The 22,111-nt window shown below is 36.7% G+C and overlaps 1 protein-coding gene across 1 annotated transcript in view; it reads right to left on the reverse strand.

The window, feature by feature from the left end:
* Positions 1-22,111, reverse strand: part of LOC139718817 (uncharacterized) — a 53,576-nt gene that overhangs the window by 14,182 nt on the left and 17,283 nt on the right. The window contains exon 2 of the mRNA XM_071630281.1: positions 16,733-16,913. Coding sequence (XP_071486382.1) covers positions 16,733-16,913 — 181 coding nt within the window. The remainder of the gene's footprint in view (positions 1-16,732; positions 16,914-22,111) is intronic.

The raw sequence follows: 22,111 nt of genomic DNA on the forward strand, positions 1-22,111 counted from the left end.
AAGTTTATTTTATCTGTTTTCCCCACTATAGCAGCATGTTGATAACTTTCCCTTTGTTTGTTTGTTTTTCATTTCCATCTGAGAAGATGGCTGGATATCCTATATTCAGCTGTAATAGCTGGTCTTCCATGGGGTCCAGGTGGATATTAGGCCGGACCACTTCACCGGCACATAGGGTTAAACACCCTGCTCTTTTGCAATGAATAATGAAGCGGGATCTTTTACATACATGAGTCGTGACTCGCGCTCCATTTTATGTCCTATTCGAGGGACAGGGTGTTTTGCCTCTAACTATAGAGGGGACGGTATGATTACATAAAGCATTTCTCAGCACGACTCGGGAATCGAACCTTTGGATCGTGAGGCAGACGCGCTACCGACTGAGCTAACTCACCGTCGTCAATAGTGAGTCAATGGTGAGCGTCTACAACATGACCCATGAGTTCAATCTTTAGGGAGCTCACTTCCAAGTGAGACCTCTTCTTCAAAATACACAGACATACTCACATGCACACTGCAAACATTACATGCTACAAATAGACATTCCTATCAAAGTTTTTACATTTCTTAGTTACAAACAGTCCAACCCAAACTTTTACCAAATCAATATCAAGAATTAAGGTGATTACTAATATATATTATTTCTAGAAGCCTTACAGGATCTCATCCATAACCCAATTTTTGTTAATAAAAAATGCTTTGTTATGGGCGATTTCAATATAGATATATTGAAATGCCACACAGTAAATGCCTCTCAGAATTTACTCGATAGTATGTTTTCAGCTTCTTTTTTACCACTTATTACTAAACCCACCCGAGTGACAGATAATACAGCTTCACTTATTGATAATATATTTTGTAATATTACGCCTACTCCTAAATCGAATATCATTTTAGCAGATATATCAGACCACTTTCCAATTTTCACATCCATCCCAGTCACCACGAAACCAATTAGTCCCACTAGAGAAGTATTTAGAAAAGTCACACCGGATAATTTACAGAATTTGAAGAATAGTCTGAATGAAGAAACTTGGAGAGAAGTATATAGCACTCATGATACGGATTTATCATTTGATGTTTTTATGAATATTTTGAATTCTCATTTAGAGAAATATGTTCCTTTGGTAGAAGTTAAACGTGATTACAAAAAGTATCCTAGATCACCATGGATAACAAAATCTCTTCTACGATCTATAAACCGGAAAAACAATTTGTATTATGCAGACAAAATTAAACGTACTGAACAATCTCATCGTAAATATATTATGTATAAAAACACTCTTACAAGAATATTGCGTTATGAAAAAAAGAAGTATTACGCGGATCAGATATCCTTTTGTAAGCATGACATGAGTAAAACTTGGAAAATAATAAACAGTGCTATAAATAAAGAAAATGATAAGTTTTGTGTTACAAGAGTTGTTTCTGGTGACAAGGAAATAACAGACCCTGTGATGATTGCAGATGCATTTAACCTTTACTTTTCGCAGATTGGACATGATCTTGCTAATAAAACTCCTGCTTGTCAAAAAAATTTCTATGAATTTCTTAAATTACCCAACTCAAATTCATTCTTTTTTGATCCGATTATTAGTTATGAAGTAAAAGATATCATTATGAGTTTGGAAAGTAAAAGAAGCTCGGGACCTGATTGTATTGATAACGTTATTTTGAAAAATATAGCTGAGAATATTGTTGAACCTTTAACTTACATTTTTAATTTGTCATTAAGCAGTGGTGTTGTTCCGCTACGAATGAAAATTGCTAAAGTAATCCCAATTTATAAGAAAGGTAATAAGGAAGATATTAGTAATTATAGACCAATTTCATTGTTGTCATCGTTTTCAAAACTGTTAGAAAAAGTTGTTTATTCTAGACTCCTTAAATTTCTTGATTTTTATGATATCATTTCTGATTCACAATTTGGTTTCCGCAAAGGACATAGCACTTCTCAAGCAATTCTCTCCTCTATTGAAAAAGTAGCCAAAGCAGTAGATAGGGCTCATCACACAGTGGGTGTCTTCCTGGACCTCTCCAAGGCCTTCGATACCATTGATCATAAAATATTACTTCATAAATTATGTCACTATGGTATACGTGGCAAGGCCTTGGAGTGGTTCAGGAGTTACCTCTCTGATCGTAAACAGTATGTTTTTCTATCTGGTCAAAACTCCTGCAACCAATCTGTCACCTGTGGTGTACCTCAGGGTAGTTTACTGGGACCTCTTTTATTCATTTTGTATATAAATGATATAATAAATGCTTCTAATATTTTATCTTTTGTACTTTTTGCTGATGACTCTAATGTTTTTCTTTCTCATTCAGATCCTCATATTTTGGTGGATTTGTTAAATTCTGAATTAAAGAGATTGTTATGTTGGATAAGGTCAAATAAGTTGTCTATAAATCTTCTTAAAACTAAATGTATATAATTTAGTAATACTTTAAATAATCTTCCTAATAATATAAAAAATAGATGATATAGTTATAGATGAAGTTGCATCAATGAAGTTTTTAGGTTTGGTTATTGACAATAAACTTTCATGGAAGTCACATATTGATAGTATTTGTCACACAATATCTCGAAATATTGGTGTTATTAATAGAGTTAAATATTATTTTTCTATTCCCACCCTTTTAATGTTATATTCAGCTTTGATTTTACCTTATTTGAATTATGGCATCATAGCTTGGGGGAACACACATCCATCATATCTCGACAGACTGTCCCGTCTCCAGAAAAAAGCTCTTCGAATAATTTGTCATGTTTCTTGGAGAGCCCACACCGATGTTTTATTTTCTGAAAACAAAATTTTAAAGATAACTGATATTTATTATTATTGTCTTGGCCAATTTATGTATAAACTTTCTAATAATTTGTTGCCGTCTGTCTTCACAAGCATGTTTGCGAGAAACCGCTCGTTCCATAAATATCCAACTCGTCACTCAGATGAATTCCATCTGCCTTTAACTAGAACAATGTTTACACATTCTATATTTACATTTGCTGGACCTAAATATTGGAACAACCTTTCTAACAGTTTGAGGACATCTCCAAGTTTAAGTTCCTTTAAGAGTAATCTGAAGAAAAATATTTTGAACAGTTATAAGAATTGTTGATTCTTTATTGGTTGCAAAGAAGTGTAAAATCCAACCTTATATTCTATTGGAATTACAGCTAAGCGGCTCCATCCATCCACTACCTCTCGTGTCCTTCTATTTTTTTTTTGTCTCTTATCTTCACACCACGCATTAAGCTGCTTTCTCCCCCCCTCTCTCTCATACACACACACACACTCACACACACACACACACACACACACACACACATACTATTTTGTTTCTCTCCTCTCTTTTCCGGCATGACAGCGACTTAGTGTAGTGTAGGGATTTGTTCAGGGTTTTTGTTTCGGATAAGTTAGGTTATAGGTCTTTTTGTCTTAGTTTCTTTGTTTCATCCATTTTCAATGCTTATCAGTCTATCGATCATATAATTTCTTGTATTACGTGTGGGGGGAATGCAGCCTACAAGCTCAGCTTTTTAGCATTCCTCCCCATTTCCAACATTTTCCTATACCTACAAGTTTTCTGTAAATTTATCCTTTACTTTGTATGATGAAATTTATGCACTGTATTCAATTTTTGTAATATATTTATATGTTTTTGTTGGAAATGAAAAATAAATGAATGAAAATGAATAGGTATTTTTTTATCGATTTTTTTTTCATATCGATTCAAGAGTTTAAAACAACGGGAAGTACAAAACAAAACTTATTTCGTAAATGGAATCAGACAAACCGAGATTGCTGTGCTATGTGAGGACGTCAAACTTCGTCATAATTATACGAATTAAGGCCGGTTTGTCCGGATTCCACGTTTTTGCTATGCATGCATAGGCCGCCCAGATTCGGGCCAGCATTATATCATTCCGGTGTAAACAGGGTCACCAGTCAGGCAGTCACAGTGTCTCTGGGGAAGAAGATATTCACTGATTTCGATGTAAGTAAGAATTTAATCGCAAGATGATATTTTAATGACTCATGAATGCAGCTATCACTACTCTTTGGGAAAGACTTTAAGATAGATATGAGTCGTTCTGTTGTGTTTTGTATTTTGCTTATTTAGCTATGTTGTAGCTTCAAAATCACTTCTTTTCAATACCTTGTTTTGTATCAGGCACATTGAAATGAGATATAAGAGCAGAATATCGTTATAAGAACTTGTGAAAAGGATAATGGTCACCGTGTATTCTTGAGAGGATGTTACGCAGAGATTCCTTGAAAAACGTTGAAGAAAGGAAACTAGATACATTCCATGGAGAAACTCAATCAAGAGACACTTCGTATATGAGACGGGAAATGGAGCTCATCCTTTTATGACGTCACAGTCATGTGACCAAGACGAAAATTTTGAAAAGCTTCAGCAGTTTCGATGCTGATTTTTTGCTGATTGTCTCTTTAATTGTCTGACCCCGGTGTATGTTTTGATTCTGTGAGTCGCAGTTATTACACCTTGTTATAACAAAAAACAAACAAACAAACAAACAGAAATCAGCAAAGAAAATGTCATAGGCGTACCCAGGATTTTTTAGAGGGGGGTGTTCAGTGGCGTACCGTGGGTCAAGACATTTGGGGGGGGGGGGCGCACCTCATGGCCGGAAGCAACATCAGAATTGCATAATTATACAATTAAATACGAGCGAGCGGAGCGAGCGAGCTTGAAAATTTTGACATTTTACAGTCCCCAAACTGCCGTTTGTAGCTATGTATAATAATGATATATATATATATATATATATTTGCTTTGGAAATTAAGGGGGTTGCACCGGGTGCAACTGCTGGCAGTTGCTGGCAGTAACATCAGGAGAATTGCATGACGATAAAATGCGAGCGAGCGAAGCGAGCGAGCTTGAAAATTTTGACATTTTACAGTCCCCAAACTGCCGTTTGTAGCTATATTTTTTCGCTTTAGAAATTAAGGGGAAGGGGCGCACCGGCCGCAACTGCTGGCAATTGCTGACAGCAACATCAGGAGAATTGCATAACAATTAAATGCGAGCGAACGAAGCGAGCGAGCTTGAAAATTTTGACATTTTACAGTCCTCAAACTGCCGTTTGTAGCTATATTTTTTCGCTTTAGAAATTAATGGGAGGGGGCGCACCGGGCGCAACTGCTGGCAATTACTGACAGCAACATCAGGAGAATTGCATAACCATTAAATGCGAGCGAGCGAAGCAAGCGAGCTTGAAAGTTTTGACATTTTACAGTCCCAAAACTGCCGTTTGTAGCTATATTTTTTCGCTTTGGAAATTAAGGGGAGGGGCGCACCGGGCGCAACTGCTGGCAATTACTGACAGCAACATCAGGAGAATTGCATAACGATTAAATGCGAGCGAGCGAAGCGAGCGAGCTTGAAAATTTTGACATTTTACAGTCCCCAAACTGCCGTTTGTAGCTATATTTTTTCGCTTTGGAAATTCGGGGGGGGGGGGGGGGGAGGGGGCGCACCGGGCGCAACTGCTGGCAATTACTGGCAGTAACATCAGGAGAATGGAATATAACGGTTAAATGCGAGCGAGGGAAGCGAGCGTATGGCAAGCCTTTTTTACATTTAAAGTTTATTTCTGATATCACAAATTCCATTTTGTGATATCATAAAATCAAATTTTTGATATCAAGAATTCAATTTATGATATCAAGAATCAAATTTGTGATATCACAAATTCCCGTAAGTGTAGCACATGAACTTAATTTGTGATATCAAGAAATCGAATTTGTGATATCACAAAATCCATTCTTGATATCACAAATTCAATTTGTGATATCAGAAATTCGAATTAGTGATATCTAAAATTCAATTTGAGATATCACTAAATGAATTTGTGATATCAGAAATTCGAATTCTTGATATCAAAAATAGGTTTCACGTGAAAAACCAATGGTGATTCGTGATATCACAAAATTATTTTTTGATATCACAAATTCGAATTTGTGATATCACGAAATAAATTTGTGATATCACTAATTTGAATTTGTGATATCAACAATTCTTATTTGTGATATCACAAATGCGAATTTCTGATATCACAAATTCTATTTTGTGATATCACGAATTGAATCATTGATATCACAAAATCGAATTTGTGATATCAGTAATTCACAGGGAATTCGAGCGTTTGTTTTGCGCTGAAATTCACCTGTGAATTCGAGCGTTAGTTGAGCGCAGAAATACATGGGGAATTCGAGCGTTAGATCAGTGCAGTAAATCCCTGTGAATTCGAGCGTTAGTTGAGCGCAGAAATACAAAGTGAATTCGAGCGTTAGTTTTGCGCTGAAAATCAACTGTGAATTCGAGCGTTAGTTGAGCGCAGAAATACAAAGTGAATTCGAGCGTTAGTTTTGCGTTGAAATTCAACTGTGAATTCGAGCGTTAGTTGAGCGCAAAAATACACAGGGATTTCGAGCGTTAGTTCAGTGCAGTAAATCCCTGTGAATTCGAGCGTTAGTTGAGCGCAGAAATACAAAGTGAATTCGAGCGTTAGTTTTGCGCTGAAATTCAACTGTGAATTCGAGCGTTAGTTGAGCGCAGAAATACACAGGGATTTCGAGCGTTAGTTCAGTGCAGAAAATCGCTGTGAATTCGAGCATTAGTTTAGCGCAGATATACAAAGTGAATTCGAGCGTTAGTTTTGCGCTGAAATTCACCTGTTAATTCGAGCGTTAGTTGAGCGCTGAAATACACAGGGAGTTCGAGCGTCAGTTCAGTGCAGAAAATCGCTGTGAATTCGAGCATTCGTTTAGCGCAGAAATACAACGGGAATTCGATAGTTAGTTTTGCCCTGGAATTCAACTGTGAATTCGAGCGTTTTTTTTTCTTCTTTTTTAGCGCAGAATACACAGGGAATTGGAACATTACTTTTGAGCTGATATTCAGATGGAAGGTATATTATACTGCTAACTTTTTTTTTAGAACAATGTTCAAAATACAAACTATATATGAGAGATTTACACATCCATCATTCCCTAAATGATCATCATGCAAGGTATATTCCGCTGAATTATTGATACAAATCAATTATTGTTTTGCAACATCTTATCATGAATTCAATGATACTATGTTCACTTAGGGCCTACATTTAATTCATCGTTTTGGTCCTCAAATTGTCATCTATTACTACATTATTGTTAATCATTATACATCCCCCCCCCCCATTTTTCATGTGGTAATCCCCTTTATATACGGTAAGACTCTTCCACCAAATCGATGATAATTATGTGTGGTTGTATGTGTATGTGTGTTATAAAAGCATACCATGTGTTTGTATTGCGGAGGACCGACCGAGGGCAATCACCCCTCTGGTCTGTGTATGTCAGCAGCGGAGAATAAGATAGAGAGACTGTGAGTCATGCAGGGTGCGAGAGGGAGTCGTAAACTTGTCAAATGTCCACCACTGGTGTCGGCTGGTGGTCACATAAAGCAACGTGTTTCTCCTAAAGACATTTTCTCACTCCTCAAAATCAGTCCTCCAGAACAAAGGGGTGTATCCATTAAGACCAATAGTGTTGGGTGTACAGTTTGCCTGCCCCAATATGTTTATGATTTTGTAAAATAATTTAAAGTGTAATTATATAGGCAAGTTTATTCAAGAACCAAAACCGGGGAGAACAAAACTGGAATGCACAAGCCCAAAAGTCTTCAGACCAGATCAAGAAGAGTGAAGATATCCAGATCTTATGAGGATTTTATGCAGCAGTATGCATGGCAAACAAACAGTTAGAATTTGTAGTAAGAAAAAAGCAGTGGTACGAAGGACTTCAATTTTGTTAATCTGCGTAATGAGAAATCTCTCTTATTAACTCGGAGGAGTAACAGGGGGAGGTCGGGAGAGAGTATCTTTCACATGACAGAGTAAAGAGAAACGCAAACAGAAGTTGTAAGTCAACCAGTCTCTGCCAAATCAGTGGCGAGAAATGGAGAAAAATAAGAATATAATAATGACTTTGAAATAATTGACAACATATCAATAATGGCATTTTAGATATGTTGCTGAACGATTTATTTTCATCGATTCTTTTAAAACCAATTCCTAATCACTTTAAATGAAGACGAGTTGCCAAAACTCTTCATTTAGGGTTTTTTGTAACTATCGTTATATACTATGTAAAGATAACACCTGAAATTCCATAGGAATATCTGCGCTAAACTAATGCTCGAATTCACAGTGTATTTCTGCGCTCAACTAACGCTCGAATTCACAGTTGAATTTCAGCGCAAAACTAATGCTCGAATTCCTTGTGTATTTCTGCGCTCAACTAACGCTCGAATTCACAGTTGGATTTCAGCGCAAAACTAATGCTCGAATTCCTTGTGTATTTCTGCGCTCAACTAACGCTCGAATTCACAGTTGGATTTCAGCGCAAAACTAATGCTCGAATTCGCTGTGTGTTTCTGCGCTCAACTAACGCTCGAATTCACAGCTGAATTTCAGCGCAAAACTAATGCTCGAATTCCCTGTGTATTTCTGCGCTCAACTAACGCTCGAATTCACAGTTGAATTTCAGCGCAAAACTAATGCTCGAATTCCGTGTGTATTTCTGCGCTCAACTAACGCTCAAATTCAAGTTGGTTTTCTGCACTGAACTAAAGCTCGAATTCCCTGTGTATTTCTGCCCTCAACTAACGCTAGAATTTACGGTTGAATTTTAGCGCAAAACTAATGCTCGAAATCAGATTATTTCTTTGCGAAAGATATGTGCTGAAATTCCATGTAAATTAATGATATCACAAATTGGAATTAGTGATATCACAAAATGTATTTCTTGATATCAAGAATGTGAATTCGTGATATCTCGAATTGAATTCGTGATATCACGAATTGAATTTGTGATATCAGTAACTCGATTTCGTGATATCAAAAAATGGTTTTACGTGATAAACCAATGGGTATTTGTGATATCAAAAATTGAATTTGTGATATCAGAAATTCGAATTTTTGATATCACGAAAGGGAATTCGTGATATCAGAAAATCTTTTTTAAAAGTAATATGGCTTGCCATACGAGCGAGCTTGAAAATTTTGACATTTTACCGTCCAAAAAACTGTCGTTTGTAGCTACATGTATATATTTTTTTCGCATTGGAGGGAGGGGGCGCCCGGTGCGCCCCCTGGATCCGCCACTGGTAGTCAAGGGTGTCGGTTTATGTTCATGATTGGGGGAGGTATGACCAGCGAGCTTGAAAATTTTGACATTTTACAGTCCCCAAACTGCCGTTTGTAGCTATGTATAATAATATATGTATATATATATATATATATATATATATATATATTTGCTTTGGAAATTAAGGGGGTTGCAGTGGGTGCAACTGCTGGCAGTTGCTGGCAGTAACATCAGGAGAATGGCATAACGATTAAATGCGAGCGAGCGAAGCGAGCGAGCTTGAAAATTTTGACATTTTAAGTCCCCAAACTGCCGTTGGCAGCTATATTTTTTCGCTTTAGAAATTAAGGGGAGGGAGCGCACCGGGTGCAACTGCTGGCAGTTGCGAGCCGAAAATTTTTATATTTCAGCTTTATACATAACATGGAATTCTTGTCATTTTTGGTTATTAAATCTTCGAATTACAATTCTAATCATAGTGACGGCCTTATAGATAACGATTTGTACCAACAGTGTCCAACCCCATCCCGGTAGGGACTTTAAAAAAGTCCACATGATATGCTTTTTCAAGCACTTATAGAAGGGGTCTTTTGAGGGTGTTTTAAATGTAATAGATATTGAAGAATTTTGGCGAGCGAGTGCAGCGAGCCGAAAATTTTTGTATTTCAGCTTACAAAACATGGAATTCTTGTCATTCTTGGTTATTAAATCTTCGAATGACAATTCTAATCAAGATATAGTGACGGTCTTATAGATAACGATTTATACCAACAGTGTTCAACCCCAATCCCATCCCGGTAGGGACTTTAAAAAAGTCCACTTGATATGCTTTTTCGAGCACTTAAAAGTTTTTTTTTTTTTTTTGAGGGTGATATGAAATCTGATAAATTTTGATAAATTTTGGCGAGCGAGCGCAGCGAGCGAGCCGACAATTGTGTATTTCACCTTACCAAACATGGAATTCTTGTCATTTTTTGGTTATTAAATCTTACAATTCTGATCAAGATGGGATAGTGACGGCTTCATAGATAACGATTTATGCCAACAAACTAAGGACTTGGAAAAATACTCTGAATTACTACGAGTGAGTGACCCGAAATTTTTATATTTCCACGTCATCATTACGTTTTGTTCTTCTTATTTTTTTTTTTGATAAATTTTGGCGAGCGGGCGCAGCGAGCGAGCCGAAAATTTTTAATTTTCAGCGTTATAAAACATGGAATTCATGGAATTCATGGAATTCATGTTCTGTTTTTATCTTGTTTGATTTGGTTTTCTGTTTGCGCGTCAGCTTCGCGCGCGGTGCAGTAACGTAGTATTAACACGTACTGTACACGAGTTCTTTTGTGCGTATGATATTATGTAACTCCATAATGTATCATCATCCACACAAACATTAAAACAAGGAAGAGAGAGAGAGAGAGAGAGAAAATGAACGCAAAAGAAAGGAAAGGCGGAATTCAAAACGGAAATAAAAGCGGTAAAGACAGCTTTTGTTTCATTTGTCAACATCTAAGCATTGCTGAAGAGGGGTGTTGAATAGCTCAAACACCTCCCTCTTGCCCAAGGGGGGTGTTTGAACACCTTAAACACCCCCTTTTGGCAAAGGGGGGTGTTTGAACACCCAAAACACCCCCCCCCCTTCGGTACGCCCTTGAAACCAACTACATATATCTACATGGAGGCACCTATCCCTTTAACGATCTTTCTCTGACCGACAAGCCGACTAATGGGCTATGGCTTTTCCACCCGTGACAGACTGCCATCCGTTATTTCAATGTCATGATCAAATTGTTCACCAAAATATTTTTCTGTTGGCCGTAATCATTCCCGGTTTTTCCTCCCTTCTTCTTCTTCTCGTATAAAGGAAACACGTTTAACATCATCCATTTGCTTCTCTGCAACGTGCTCGCAAAATGTATAAAAACGCCAGAAACTTGTTACTCTGAAGGCTAATCGAAAGTGGACGAATACGGCAAAAGCTCTTCTTCGGTGTTTCCCTGTGAAATATACCAATACCAGCCAGACCACAAATGTCGCTATAATGACCCAAGGACAAGAAGGACGTCTGGTGAATTCATTCTACTTGAACGTGACAATACAAACAGCATTAACCCGAAGGTTGTCTTTTACGGCGGGGTAAATTACCACTGTCTCTCTTTCTCTTTCTCCGTTTGCTTTAGTCACTTTAACAAAACTTGATAGTCCGTCATGCATGCATCTCGACTGAAGTCAAGAGGAACGTGACAGATGTACTAAATTTTCCAAATGTCCTTTCTTATTCAAAAGAAACAAGCCAAAATGGGTGGGGGTTAACATTTTTAAACATCTAAAGTAAGTCCATTTTTAGATAGAGGGAAATAAAACATTTCCACTGATCCCTACTTGAAATACGTATTCTTTACCCGTTCAGGACGGTTTGATTTTGCAACAACACGCATTTCCCATAGACGCTTGCCCGAGTATACTCGGGACTCGTCCTCAACGGGAGTTACCATTGAAAATTCAATGTTTTCTTCTTTTTCTTCTTTATTATGACTTCTTCATATGTTTTAACAGCTTCGTCTCAAATGAAAAAGAATGGAGTTAACTCCTTTTGTGAGCAAACTTTTACAAACTTTATCGAGGAGAAATTATAAAGTAGGGGGAATTCCGCAATCCTCACGTCAATCATTATCTATATGGACTCGGCGTTATTATTATTTTTTTTTAATTTGTAAGAATAATTTTAGTAATTCGTTTTACCGTGATAGTTCACGTTTTTTTTTTTTTTTTTTTTTTTTTTTTTTTTTTTTTTTTTTTTGCCTGTTATCGGCAACTCCGGGAAAGAGGAAGACCGCTTTAGTGACGACCCGGCAGATGGCAAATGAATGAAGGAGAAGCATAAGTAATTAAACACATGAAATGTATGTCAGTATACTTGCTCATTATAATATATTCAAATTCAGTTTTAATTACTTGAATCGAATAAAAAATCATTTAACCTGCAGTTTTGTTTTGTTTTTAGTACCTGTCCTGAAGTTTACATGCAGTCAAGCGAACAAGTCATTTGGCCTAAAAAAATATAATCACAATCATTTTCTTTTCAGCCCACGATGTTTGCTCCTTTCTGACATGATAACACCTTTCATTTTTGTTTGTTTGTTTGTTAGTTTGGTTGGTTGGGTTTTTTTTTTTGGGGGGGGGGTGGCGCAAGGAACTATAGGGAGATATGAGAAGAGGACTTACAGGGGAAGTTTCCCTAATGCGTGTGGATTGCCTAACTGCGTACATAATGGGTATTAGAACACATCCGACGTTTTAGAAAAATCTGAAAATACCTTTTACAGATTTGATTTTTTTGATTCAAGTTTTTGTGCACGCAATCGCTAGATGAGCATATTACAAGAGTTCGTGACGTCAATGTAGAATACAAAAATAAAGGAAATATTGAAAGAGTGTCATAAAAATAAAAATGAAAATAAATAAATAAAATACACATTTCTTTGAGTTGTTAGTGACACATGTACAGGGTAATCATTCCCCCATGCTTTCTTAACGAGGTATCCAGCAAGTCATTTTGATTCCTCTTTTATTATGCGAGAAAAAACGACATTTTCCGGAACTCTCTATTTTTTTTAATATTGTATACATAAAGGTCATAATTGTTTGTTTTGTTTTGTTTTATTTTCATGTTTTGTTTTCTGTTTTTATCTGGAGAATGACGATAATGCAAATTGTTTTAGATAACGCTTTCCCTCACATAAAGGGGATTAGAAAGCTCTCGCATTATTGTCCACGTTGGTTTTCTGTTCCTCCTGCCACTCACGAAGAGCGCTTTACCAGCGATTCCATGACAAAATTTGAAAAGGCTGTCAATGACATGTCGATAACTGATTTGGCTGTCGTTACCCACTCGTCGGCCGCGATCGTGAACGGGAGAACATGGGTTGTCGTTGTCGCTTTTGTATAGTTGAGTTAAGGAAGAGAAGGAGGAGAAAAAGGGACAAAACAAAAAACCGGAAGGAGCATGATGCCAGAAGCTACACATTTGGCAGAAATAGCAAAGTCAGGAGCCCGGATCAATGTCGAGGGCGTGACCTCGTGACCCGCTAATGCGCGCGATTAATCTAACGACGTGGAGAAAGCAGCCCGAAAGTCCCAGACATCTGCAACGAGTTTTAAGGGACCAAACTGGCCTCGGATCCAAACCTGAGAATGATGACGTTTGACGTGTGCAAGTGGACCTGGTGGTGGTTGTACAGGAGGAATGAATATTCAAATAAAAGGAGTTGTTCAAAGTGATAGTATTCACATGTTATAGCGCGACAGAAATGTATAGTTTTGCCATGCTTGCATCAAGGAACGTAGCTGAATATTGAACAGCCGCAAACATCTCCGGAAAATTTTCGTCGGAAATCTGCGTATCAGATGATGCAACATTCCAGCTGAAGCTCATGAGGCGAAGAAAAAAAAATAGTAATAATAATCCCTAATATTTCTTTTTTTTAAAGGTTGCTTTAAAAAGCCATCTAACTGTTTGTACTGCACATCTCACGTGACGACGTTTTGTGGAACTATAGCAATCATATCAATACTAGAAAATTCCCCCACAAAGACCACTTAATATTGGTATCCTCAAATTGTTTGTGAAAAGATGTAAGTGTGCGTGTGTGTGTGTGTGTGTGTGTGTGTGTGTGTGAGATAAAAAGTAAGTACTGTAATATCGGTTACTCGAAAAAAAAAACAATCTGTGTTTACGCGGGAAAAAAAAAGACTATCAAAAGAGTTGATTCGTATTCTCATGTTGTTGTTGTTGTTTTTTACGAACCAGTGAGAAATCTAAGGCCCAAACATCAATCACGAAAATATAGTTAGTATTGATCTCCGACTGCAACAGGACGAAATTAGAACAGTCTTGATTTTTCTTCCCAGCAGTCCGTTTTTTGTACTCTTTGCAAGTAATTTTTTTTTATTTGTCACTGATCATCTCCGAAACAACCTTTCCGCCACGATATGGTTCCCATCTTTATGAAATTGTTGTATACAGCGAAGAGGATTCCTTTGACCTTTAAAAAAACCGAATCTTGCCATTTCTGAGTGACAACACCTGTATAGTTTGATCAATTTCCGCGGGGGTGGTGGTTGGGGGATGGAAAAGGGGGCTTGCAGGATTATATGCCATAGTCTTTATTAGAATTAATTCAAATCGACGCCGGTGAACTAGAATAAAAGGTGAAAATTTCCTCAAGAATGAATAAGAATAAGATCTTTTTTTAACTTTAGTTTTAGCGATAGAGTTTGTTCCCATTCCAAATGTAAATGACGTATAATAGACCGATTGCTGATTACTTTCTGTGATTGACTTGGACATAAATCCTTATGGATGAATTCTTCCACTTTATATATATATATATATATATATATATATATATATATATATATATCGCATCAATATATTCTACAGTTATCTTTTTTAAACAATAGGAACATTTTAACAGAGGGTCCAAGCTTATCAATTTTTGGCCAAAAAAAATATTTTTCCTATGTGACAACGGGAAAGAAAATTGATGTGTGAAAGGATGACATAATCGCTTAAACATTTTTAGAAGAGAAGTGGCAGATCATTTTTCATCTGTTAAATATCACACACACACACACACACACACACGCACACACACACACACACACACACACATACACGCATTGATAATGCATGTGTGTGTGTGTGCGTGTCCGACTGATTCTATAGTCAAACTTCTACATTTTTGCTTTCAGGGGGTATTATCGAAACAAGATTGAAACACAAGATCGAGTTTCCCTTCAAACTTCTTGAACCGTTCGGAATTGAATTGATATGAGCTATACTTCACTCTAGAATTTCGTCAATTTTTTTCCTGTAGTAGAAGCTTTCACAGAGAAATGATTAGAGGTGTATGATCAAAAATTGAAAAGAAGACACACACACACACAAAAAAAAAAACCAGACGGGAACATATTTATCATAACAATTTTATCATAGTTTTCTTTCTTTTAATCTAGTGAAGATTTATATTGTTAACGTGCATGCAGATAATGGCATCACGTTTCTCTTTCCTCCTGTATATACTTTGGAAGGGATAGAAAGAGAGAATGTGTATGTGTGTGTGTGCGCGCGTTTGAGCGTGAAATAAAGAAAAAAAAGAGAAAGAATGCGAGAGTACTGCTGTATGTGATCTGGAGATTCAGACGATGAAAGATCGATTGTATGTGCTTGCTCACTTTACTCCTCACAGTAACCAATGGTAACATTCGTTGTAGATATCACGTATCAATAATGTGCTCAAGGACTACCAAATAATGACTGATAGAAAAAGAATACAATATATTTCACACATCAATATTACACGCCATGTTTCGCAGTCTCATATAACGCTACGGGCGGCTTATATCAAATTAATATTCTCATGTTTCGGTCCTCCACGTCGGAACACTGGGTTTTATGAGGTGAGAGGAGACTACGGAATTGAGTCTCGTAAAAACACACACACACAAACTTACACAGACAGGCACACACATACACACACACACACACACAAACACACATACACACACGCACATACACTCCTACAGAGAGAGCGAGAGAGAAAGAAGAAAAGAGAGCATTATATGCATACTAACATGGAGCTACAACTCTAGCTCCATTAACAAAAAGGGCACTTTGTGTAATATGTACAGCTTCGGAATGTTCTTATACTGACGCATTATCTTTTTTTAGAGTAGAAAGTCAGGTATTTGTATCATTATCATCACTTGGGCCAATTTTTTTTTTGTATAGCTTACATAATAATTCACTTAATTTAGTTTTTGAAAAAGCATTTACAAATACCCCACCCATTGTACAGATGAATATAACGTACGTTTGCACCTTACTCGAACTCTCTTCACTAAATCAAAGTTTATTCATAGTCATGATAGTGGCACTAAATCATGGAATTCCCTTGATAAAATATAAAAGGTTCTCCTAGTTTTGAATCATTTTGTATGAATTTAAAAGATTTTTTTCATTCATTTATATATATCCCACGACTAGCTTATATGCTCGGAATTGTTCCTTTTTCGCCCTGCATCGAGAATATACTGACGTGCCGTGCATTCGGTCTACCCCCTTTCTCTCTTAATTCTAAAATTAGCTTTCTTTCCATCATTGTTCTTCACTGTGACTTTCTTTTGTTGTTTGCTTTCATTCTTCGCCCATGTGAATGTGTGTGTGTGTGTGTGTGTGTGTGTGTGTGTGCGTCATATTATCACTCATTGTCACTGGTATAATGACAAGTGTATTTCTGCACTGGTTGATTAACTTTACGCTTACTGATTTTGTAAATTGTTTTTCTTTTATAATGTACTGTAGTAATGTACCGTAAGTACATGAGGGGAGAGCATTTATAGTTTGCTTTTCAGCAGCCCTAATTTTCGTTTTCAGTCAATGAAACAAGATGCATTCTTTATGATACTGTGTTACATTACATGATTATTTTGACAGTAATACAAATGTAGGGTTTGTGGAAATGGAAAGTGAAAATGAAAATGAATGAATGATGCTACTTACCCTGCCACATTTCAGCCATCACAACGAAGAACAGCACGCTCAAGACGAACAGCTGAGCGACTCCGAGGACGAGGTAAGGACAAACGTACATCTTCCTCGATGACTGGTATTCCAGGGAATGCCAGGTTTGAATTGGAGGGGGAGAACAGCTGGCGGTATACACGCTACCAGAGAGATCCGACTGGGGTATGAGGGATGAGTGAAAGACACGCAGGAATAAATAGGCAAACAATTTGAGAGAGCATTAAAGGAGGAATCTCCTCTCCGCTCGATTCGCTAAACTACCTACTTCTATTGCTAGTACTCGACAGATGATGATTACCACATCTGTTCATTTATATCTGGTATCATGTAACGAAACAGAATGTGTCAAAGTGTATAGTCCCTATATGCTTTCATATTTTCTAATTATCTTGTAAAACCAAAACGGAGAGTAAAAGCACCGTAATCAGTTCCAGTTGCAAGCTTTTGTGAGGAGAGTCCCTTAAACGATTGGAATATCATCTCCAGCTCTAAGTATGAAGATCTTGAAACAGTACCATCACTATACACAATGTGCAAAAGTCACGTTTATCATATCAGTGGCTGTGTTTACGATGCGGGTGAGGATGCATGCAGAAAAATTATGTTTCTAACTAAGAAAAACAGAGAGTTATGTTATTTTGAAGCAATTTGAAGCAATGGCTATAACATAAACAAGTTATACTGCGTGATTTTACATAATTATTGTATGTATATGTATGTACGTATGTTTTATATATAGAATATATATATAATATAATATAATATATATATATATATATATATATATATATATATATATATATATATATATATATATTTCCAATTATACTGTCGTCATTTTTTTAATTGATTGTAAGCGCTTTGGGCCTTGTGGGAAAAGCGCACTATAAATAATAGTAATAATAATAATATATATACATACATAGTATTCAAACTCTTAAAACATATGTTCTTTCTGTCATGCACACTCCCAGCGATTTTTCATCGCTTCTGTGTACAGTCTGCATCATAGACTTACATTCAGACGGACGTTTCCAGGTCTCTGACCCCTCCCTGTTGTTTCATTTTTCATTTTTTTCTTCCTTTTCCTATTTAGTGCGTCGCGTCCTAGGTATTTCCTGGCTTGCTTTTGTCATTCTGCAGTTGTCATTTTCGACGGACCCCAACAGGCTCTTTCGGCAATGTTTAAAGCCCCAGGGTATCACTTAAAATTAAACCTTTTTTATCATGTACAAAGTTAGCCATGGTAATTGGAATGTTTTCTCAAGTGATTTGTTAATTTGTACCATGCAGACACAATAAATAAAATGAAACGAAAAACTGCCGGACCCTTTCAAGGCTCCATATAGTAATCCAAACAAGTAAAATGTTATGCATTGTCAGTATTGGATATTGCAATATGATATATTTTAACGGCGTAATATAATGTACGTATGTATAGTATGCCGTATGAAAGTATCTCAACGAATTGGGAGGTCGCGCAATTCACGAAAAAAAAATCATTGCTATGATAATTAATAGTATGAAGCATTTTGTAATTTTACTTATTGTAGTTGAGAGCACAACACGTGATAGATTATCCTACGCATTCCTTTCAAACAAACTAACAAACCAAACAAAAAGCTAAACAAAGACATTCAGGGACGATAAGTCCAAAATTTAATTTTAACAACATGGGGCTATGCTTGCCACACTAGATACAATTGCTGTAGGTCAGTATTCTGTTCAAGCTGCTTTTTTAGGCGTGTGTGTCTGCACAACGTATTTTTGAATGTGGTTTTTCATTTTGCTAGAAGTTATGCCCAAGCAAGTGTATTAGTTTGGTGACTAGAGTACAAACTTCATGTTCAAGTAAAGCAATTCCACGTCTAAATTCCATATTCAGGTATAAATAGTGAGATATCTAATGGAAATTATCAATATAAAAATTTAAGAGCGGTTTCCCATATATCTGTCCAACAGCTTCAAACGATCTGAAAAAAAAAAAACAAATAATGCTGTCGTTGTTGTTGTTTTTCAATCTGCTCAATCAATGCACAGTCTCAGGCATGCTGTTTTGAGGTCAAGACGTAAATAAGGGGAAATCGAACTGCTGGTCATGGGAGAATTACAACAACAAAAAAGAGGTACATACATGTTGTGCCTTGACTGCCTTTAATTAAAGCGCTACTATAAGATTAAGCACGGCAGATGGAGGCGGGGCCATCGTGCTCGGGCAAGTGAACAGACAACAAACTCTATGGTACATGGACAGATGGAGCATCACTCACACTAGCAGACTTCGTACAAGACTATAGCGTCCTTCTTTATTAGGTTGAATTCGTTCTCTATATATCAAATGCATTACGGTATGTCATGCATGTATGTATTTCTTTTGTGTGTGTGTGTGTGTGTGTGTGTGTGTGTGTGTGTGTGCGTGTGTGTATGTATGCATTGAGCAAACTATCATGTGCCCATTTTGCGAGAATATATGTGTGTTAAAAAAGGGAAAAAATGATTTATTTTCTTTTGTGCTTGTTTGCAGACATTTTCATTGTTAGATACTGGCTCCATGTTCCTTTTTGCATGGTGTCATTTTGTGGCAGATTACTTCAAGCACTATGTGACTATTAAAACCCTCTATATGAAGAATAAAAGCATTTGGTATTTTCACTCGAAATCTTTCTTTTCTATTTTTGTTTCCTTGTTAGAACGTCGGATAACTATATGATCAAGGTGTTGTGTAGTGTTTCTAGCTATCATCTTGTGTTAATAAGTCTACATGTTATACTACTTAAACTTTAGCTATTGATATCAACGGAATTATGAAATATTCAAAGTGTCACGTATTTACGAATTGACTGAATAGAATCGATTTACACACCATGCTCGTATAGTGTTTGTCTCTATTATTGTGTTTGTTACACGGTTATTACGGTTAAAGGGATAATACATTGGTTGAGGTGAGAATTAAACTTTTATCTTTTTGCGAGATACTTAGAAACCACTTTATGAAATGTTAAACAGCATGCAATTTAAAACAATTCAAAGTTTATCTGATGACAATCGGTTTTGAAATGGCTGATCCTAATTCAAAAGCACAGTAAAACAAACAACTCTAATAAAAGTTGGGTCCCACGTTTTATTAGGATCGCTTTGTTTTGGATATCTCAGCCGTTTCAAAACATATTTTCTTCAAATAATCTTTGAATTCCTCTTAGAATTATATACTCTTTTACTTCTCATCAGGAGGTTTCTCATTATTTCAAAACACCGTCATCATAAAAAACTGAAAAACTTTAGAAACCTGAAGCCCCATCACAGCACAGAGGATTGATATTGTGTTGTTATTCTTCTTTTGCTCGCATTTAAAAATACATTTATTGATGCCAAATGTTGTGGTGCCATTATTAGAACGGAGTAGAAAGAAAAAAAAAATTGACCATCGTGATTTTCGTGCTATCATGATAATTACACCCATAAAGTCATCGTCAGGTTCTGTATATGCGACTGCTTTCTCTCCGTCCCTTAAAAAAACCATGTAGATGTCTCTCTCGTTAATGCAAAGCTGCGATGAAAAGACACAGTTTGGGGCTCAAGTAGACCGCACCATCAAATCAAATTGTTTATGATTTTCCCCGCCTCTCGCCCACATGGCGCCAAATAACAGATCATAAATTAACAAGCTGCTGCAGCCCACAAACGCAGGAGCTAATTCTGCCTTTTTGAAGACTCTCAAAAGATTTATTGATTGCACAAACGCATCATTACCTTTGCCTCTGTGTGTGTATGTGTGTGTGTGTGTATGTGTGTGTGTATGTGCGTGTGTGTTTTTATATTATGTTCACGCAATTTAGCCTTTCTCCATCCATTCACTGGTATCTATTTGAGTGAAAGGGATATGAAACATGTTCTCGAGTATCATGTACATTTAGAATGATTTTTGCATGATTTATGACCCAAACATCGTGTTTTTATCATCATTCTTCATGGCTGTCTACCCTAAAGATTTATGCATGCGTCAAAATTTGGTATTAATTGGTTGGACTTAAAAATGCGTTACTTCTCTATTTTGTCATCTTATATGTATGGAGTATATAACTTTTTTTTTTTTTTGCAATTTGTGTGGAATCTACAACGGGTATATAATGCGATGATATCAATATGCCCTTATACTGGTATTGCTGCGATTTCACGTCAATAATATATGACAATAACGGCATTATGCCAAAACGCAATGAAAATCAGTTTTTATGTTTGCTTCTCTGAAAGTACTAAGATTTGTTTGCTTGATTGTGTGTGTGTGTGTGTGTGTGTGTGTGTGTGTATGTGCGCTTGTGTTTGTTTGTTTGTGTGTATGTGTGTTCTTATCTGCTGCTTATCTTTGTCCATATTATAACTTCATCGTTAACATTGGCCTGATATCGAATGAAATTTAAATAAAGGATATCATTAAAAAAATTAAAAATGTGGGTGTGTGTGTGTGTGTGTGTGTGTGTGGTGGGGTGTGATTGTGTGTGTTTGTTTGTGTTGTATATGATTAGGCCTGTATGTGTGAAGTTAATTTTTTTTATTTTTTTACACAGATAATAAATTTGTGCCCACGCATTTCAAAAGCGGTGGCGTTTCGCGACCACTCCAGCATGTCAGCTTTCGACGCAGTGTTTTGTGACTTTCTAAATAACTGATCGATAACTCTAAAGTAACAAAACAAATTCGTTAACCTTCAGAGCAAACTGAAGAGAAAAATAACACACTACCAACAACAACTACAAGCCAACCTATCAATTTCCCCAATTTTCTCACTGGTGGACATGAAAACATATGAATATGTACATAAACGTGGACACCTATCTAGGACACGAATATATCAATATCAGTCTCGTTCACATAGGCGTGGAGGTCATTGAGCGATGCACGTTCTTTGACAGGTCTATCGGAGGGACAGCAAGGTTGAATTTGTTACTCTTTCGAAATTATTAATCTGGAGAATGTCACCTGAAGATGGTGAAACAGAGCATGATCCCTCCTCCCCCCCCCACACACAACCCCAACCCACCCACCCCTTATTCTTATTAGCTGAGTGCTATATAGAGAACAGTATTATATTGTTATGTTGAGATGAGATGAGAGAAGTCTTATTGATTTGTATTCAGGTTATGAAAACTTTCCTAACATTGATGTTTGCCAGTGAAGTGACATGAATCGCTGTCTGATATTTGAGATTATCAGTATTAACTTCGCAACAATGAAAACGCTGGAATGAAAACGTTCACAAAAAGCACACGTTTAAAAAATAAAGTACCTCGTTTTCAAAAGCGACTTGCATTCTTTATAGGTTGAAAGTTATTTTGGATAACAATGTGTGTTTTCTGT

The sequence above is a fragment of the Diadema antillarum genome, unplaced genomic scaffold (assembly GCF_040938485.1).
Source record: "Diadema antillarum isolate AM-2024a unplaced genomic scaffold, OU_Dant_1.0 scf00000100, whole genome shotgun sequence".
NCBI classification, from domain to species: domain Eukaryota; kingdom Metazoa; phylum Echinodermata; class Echinoidea; order Diadematoida; family Diadematidae; genus Diadema; species Diadema antillarum.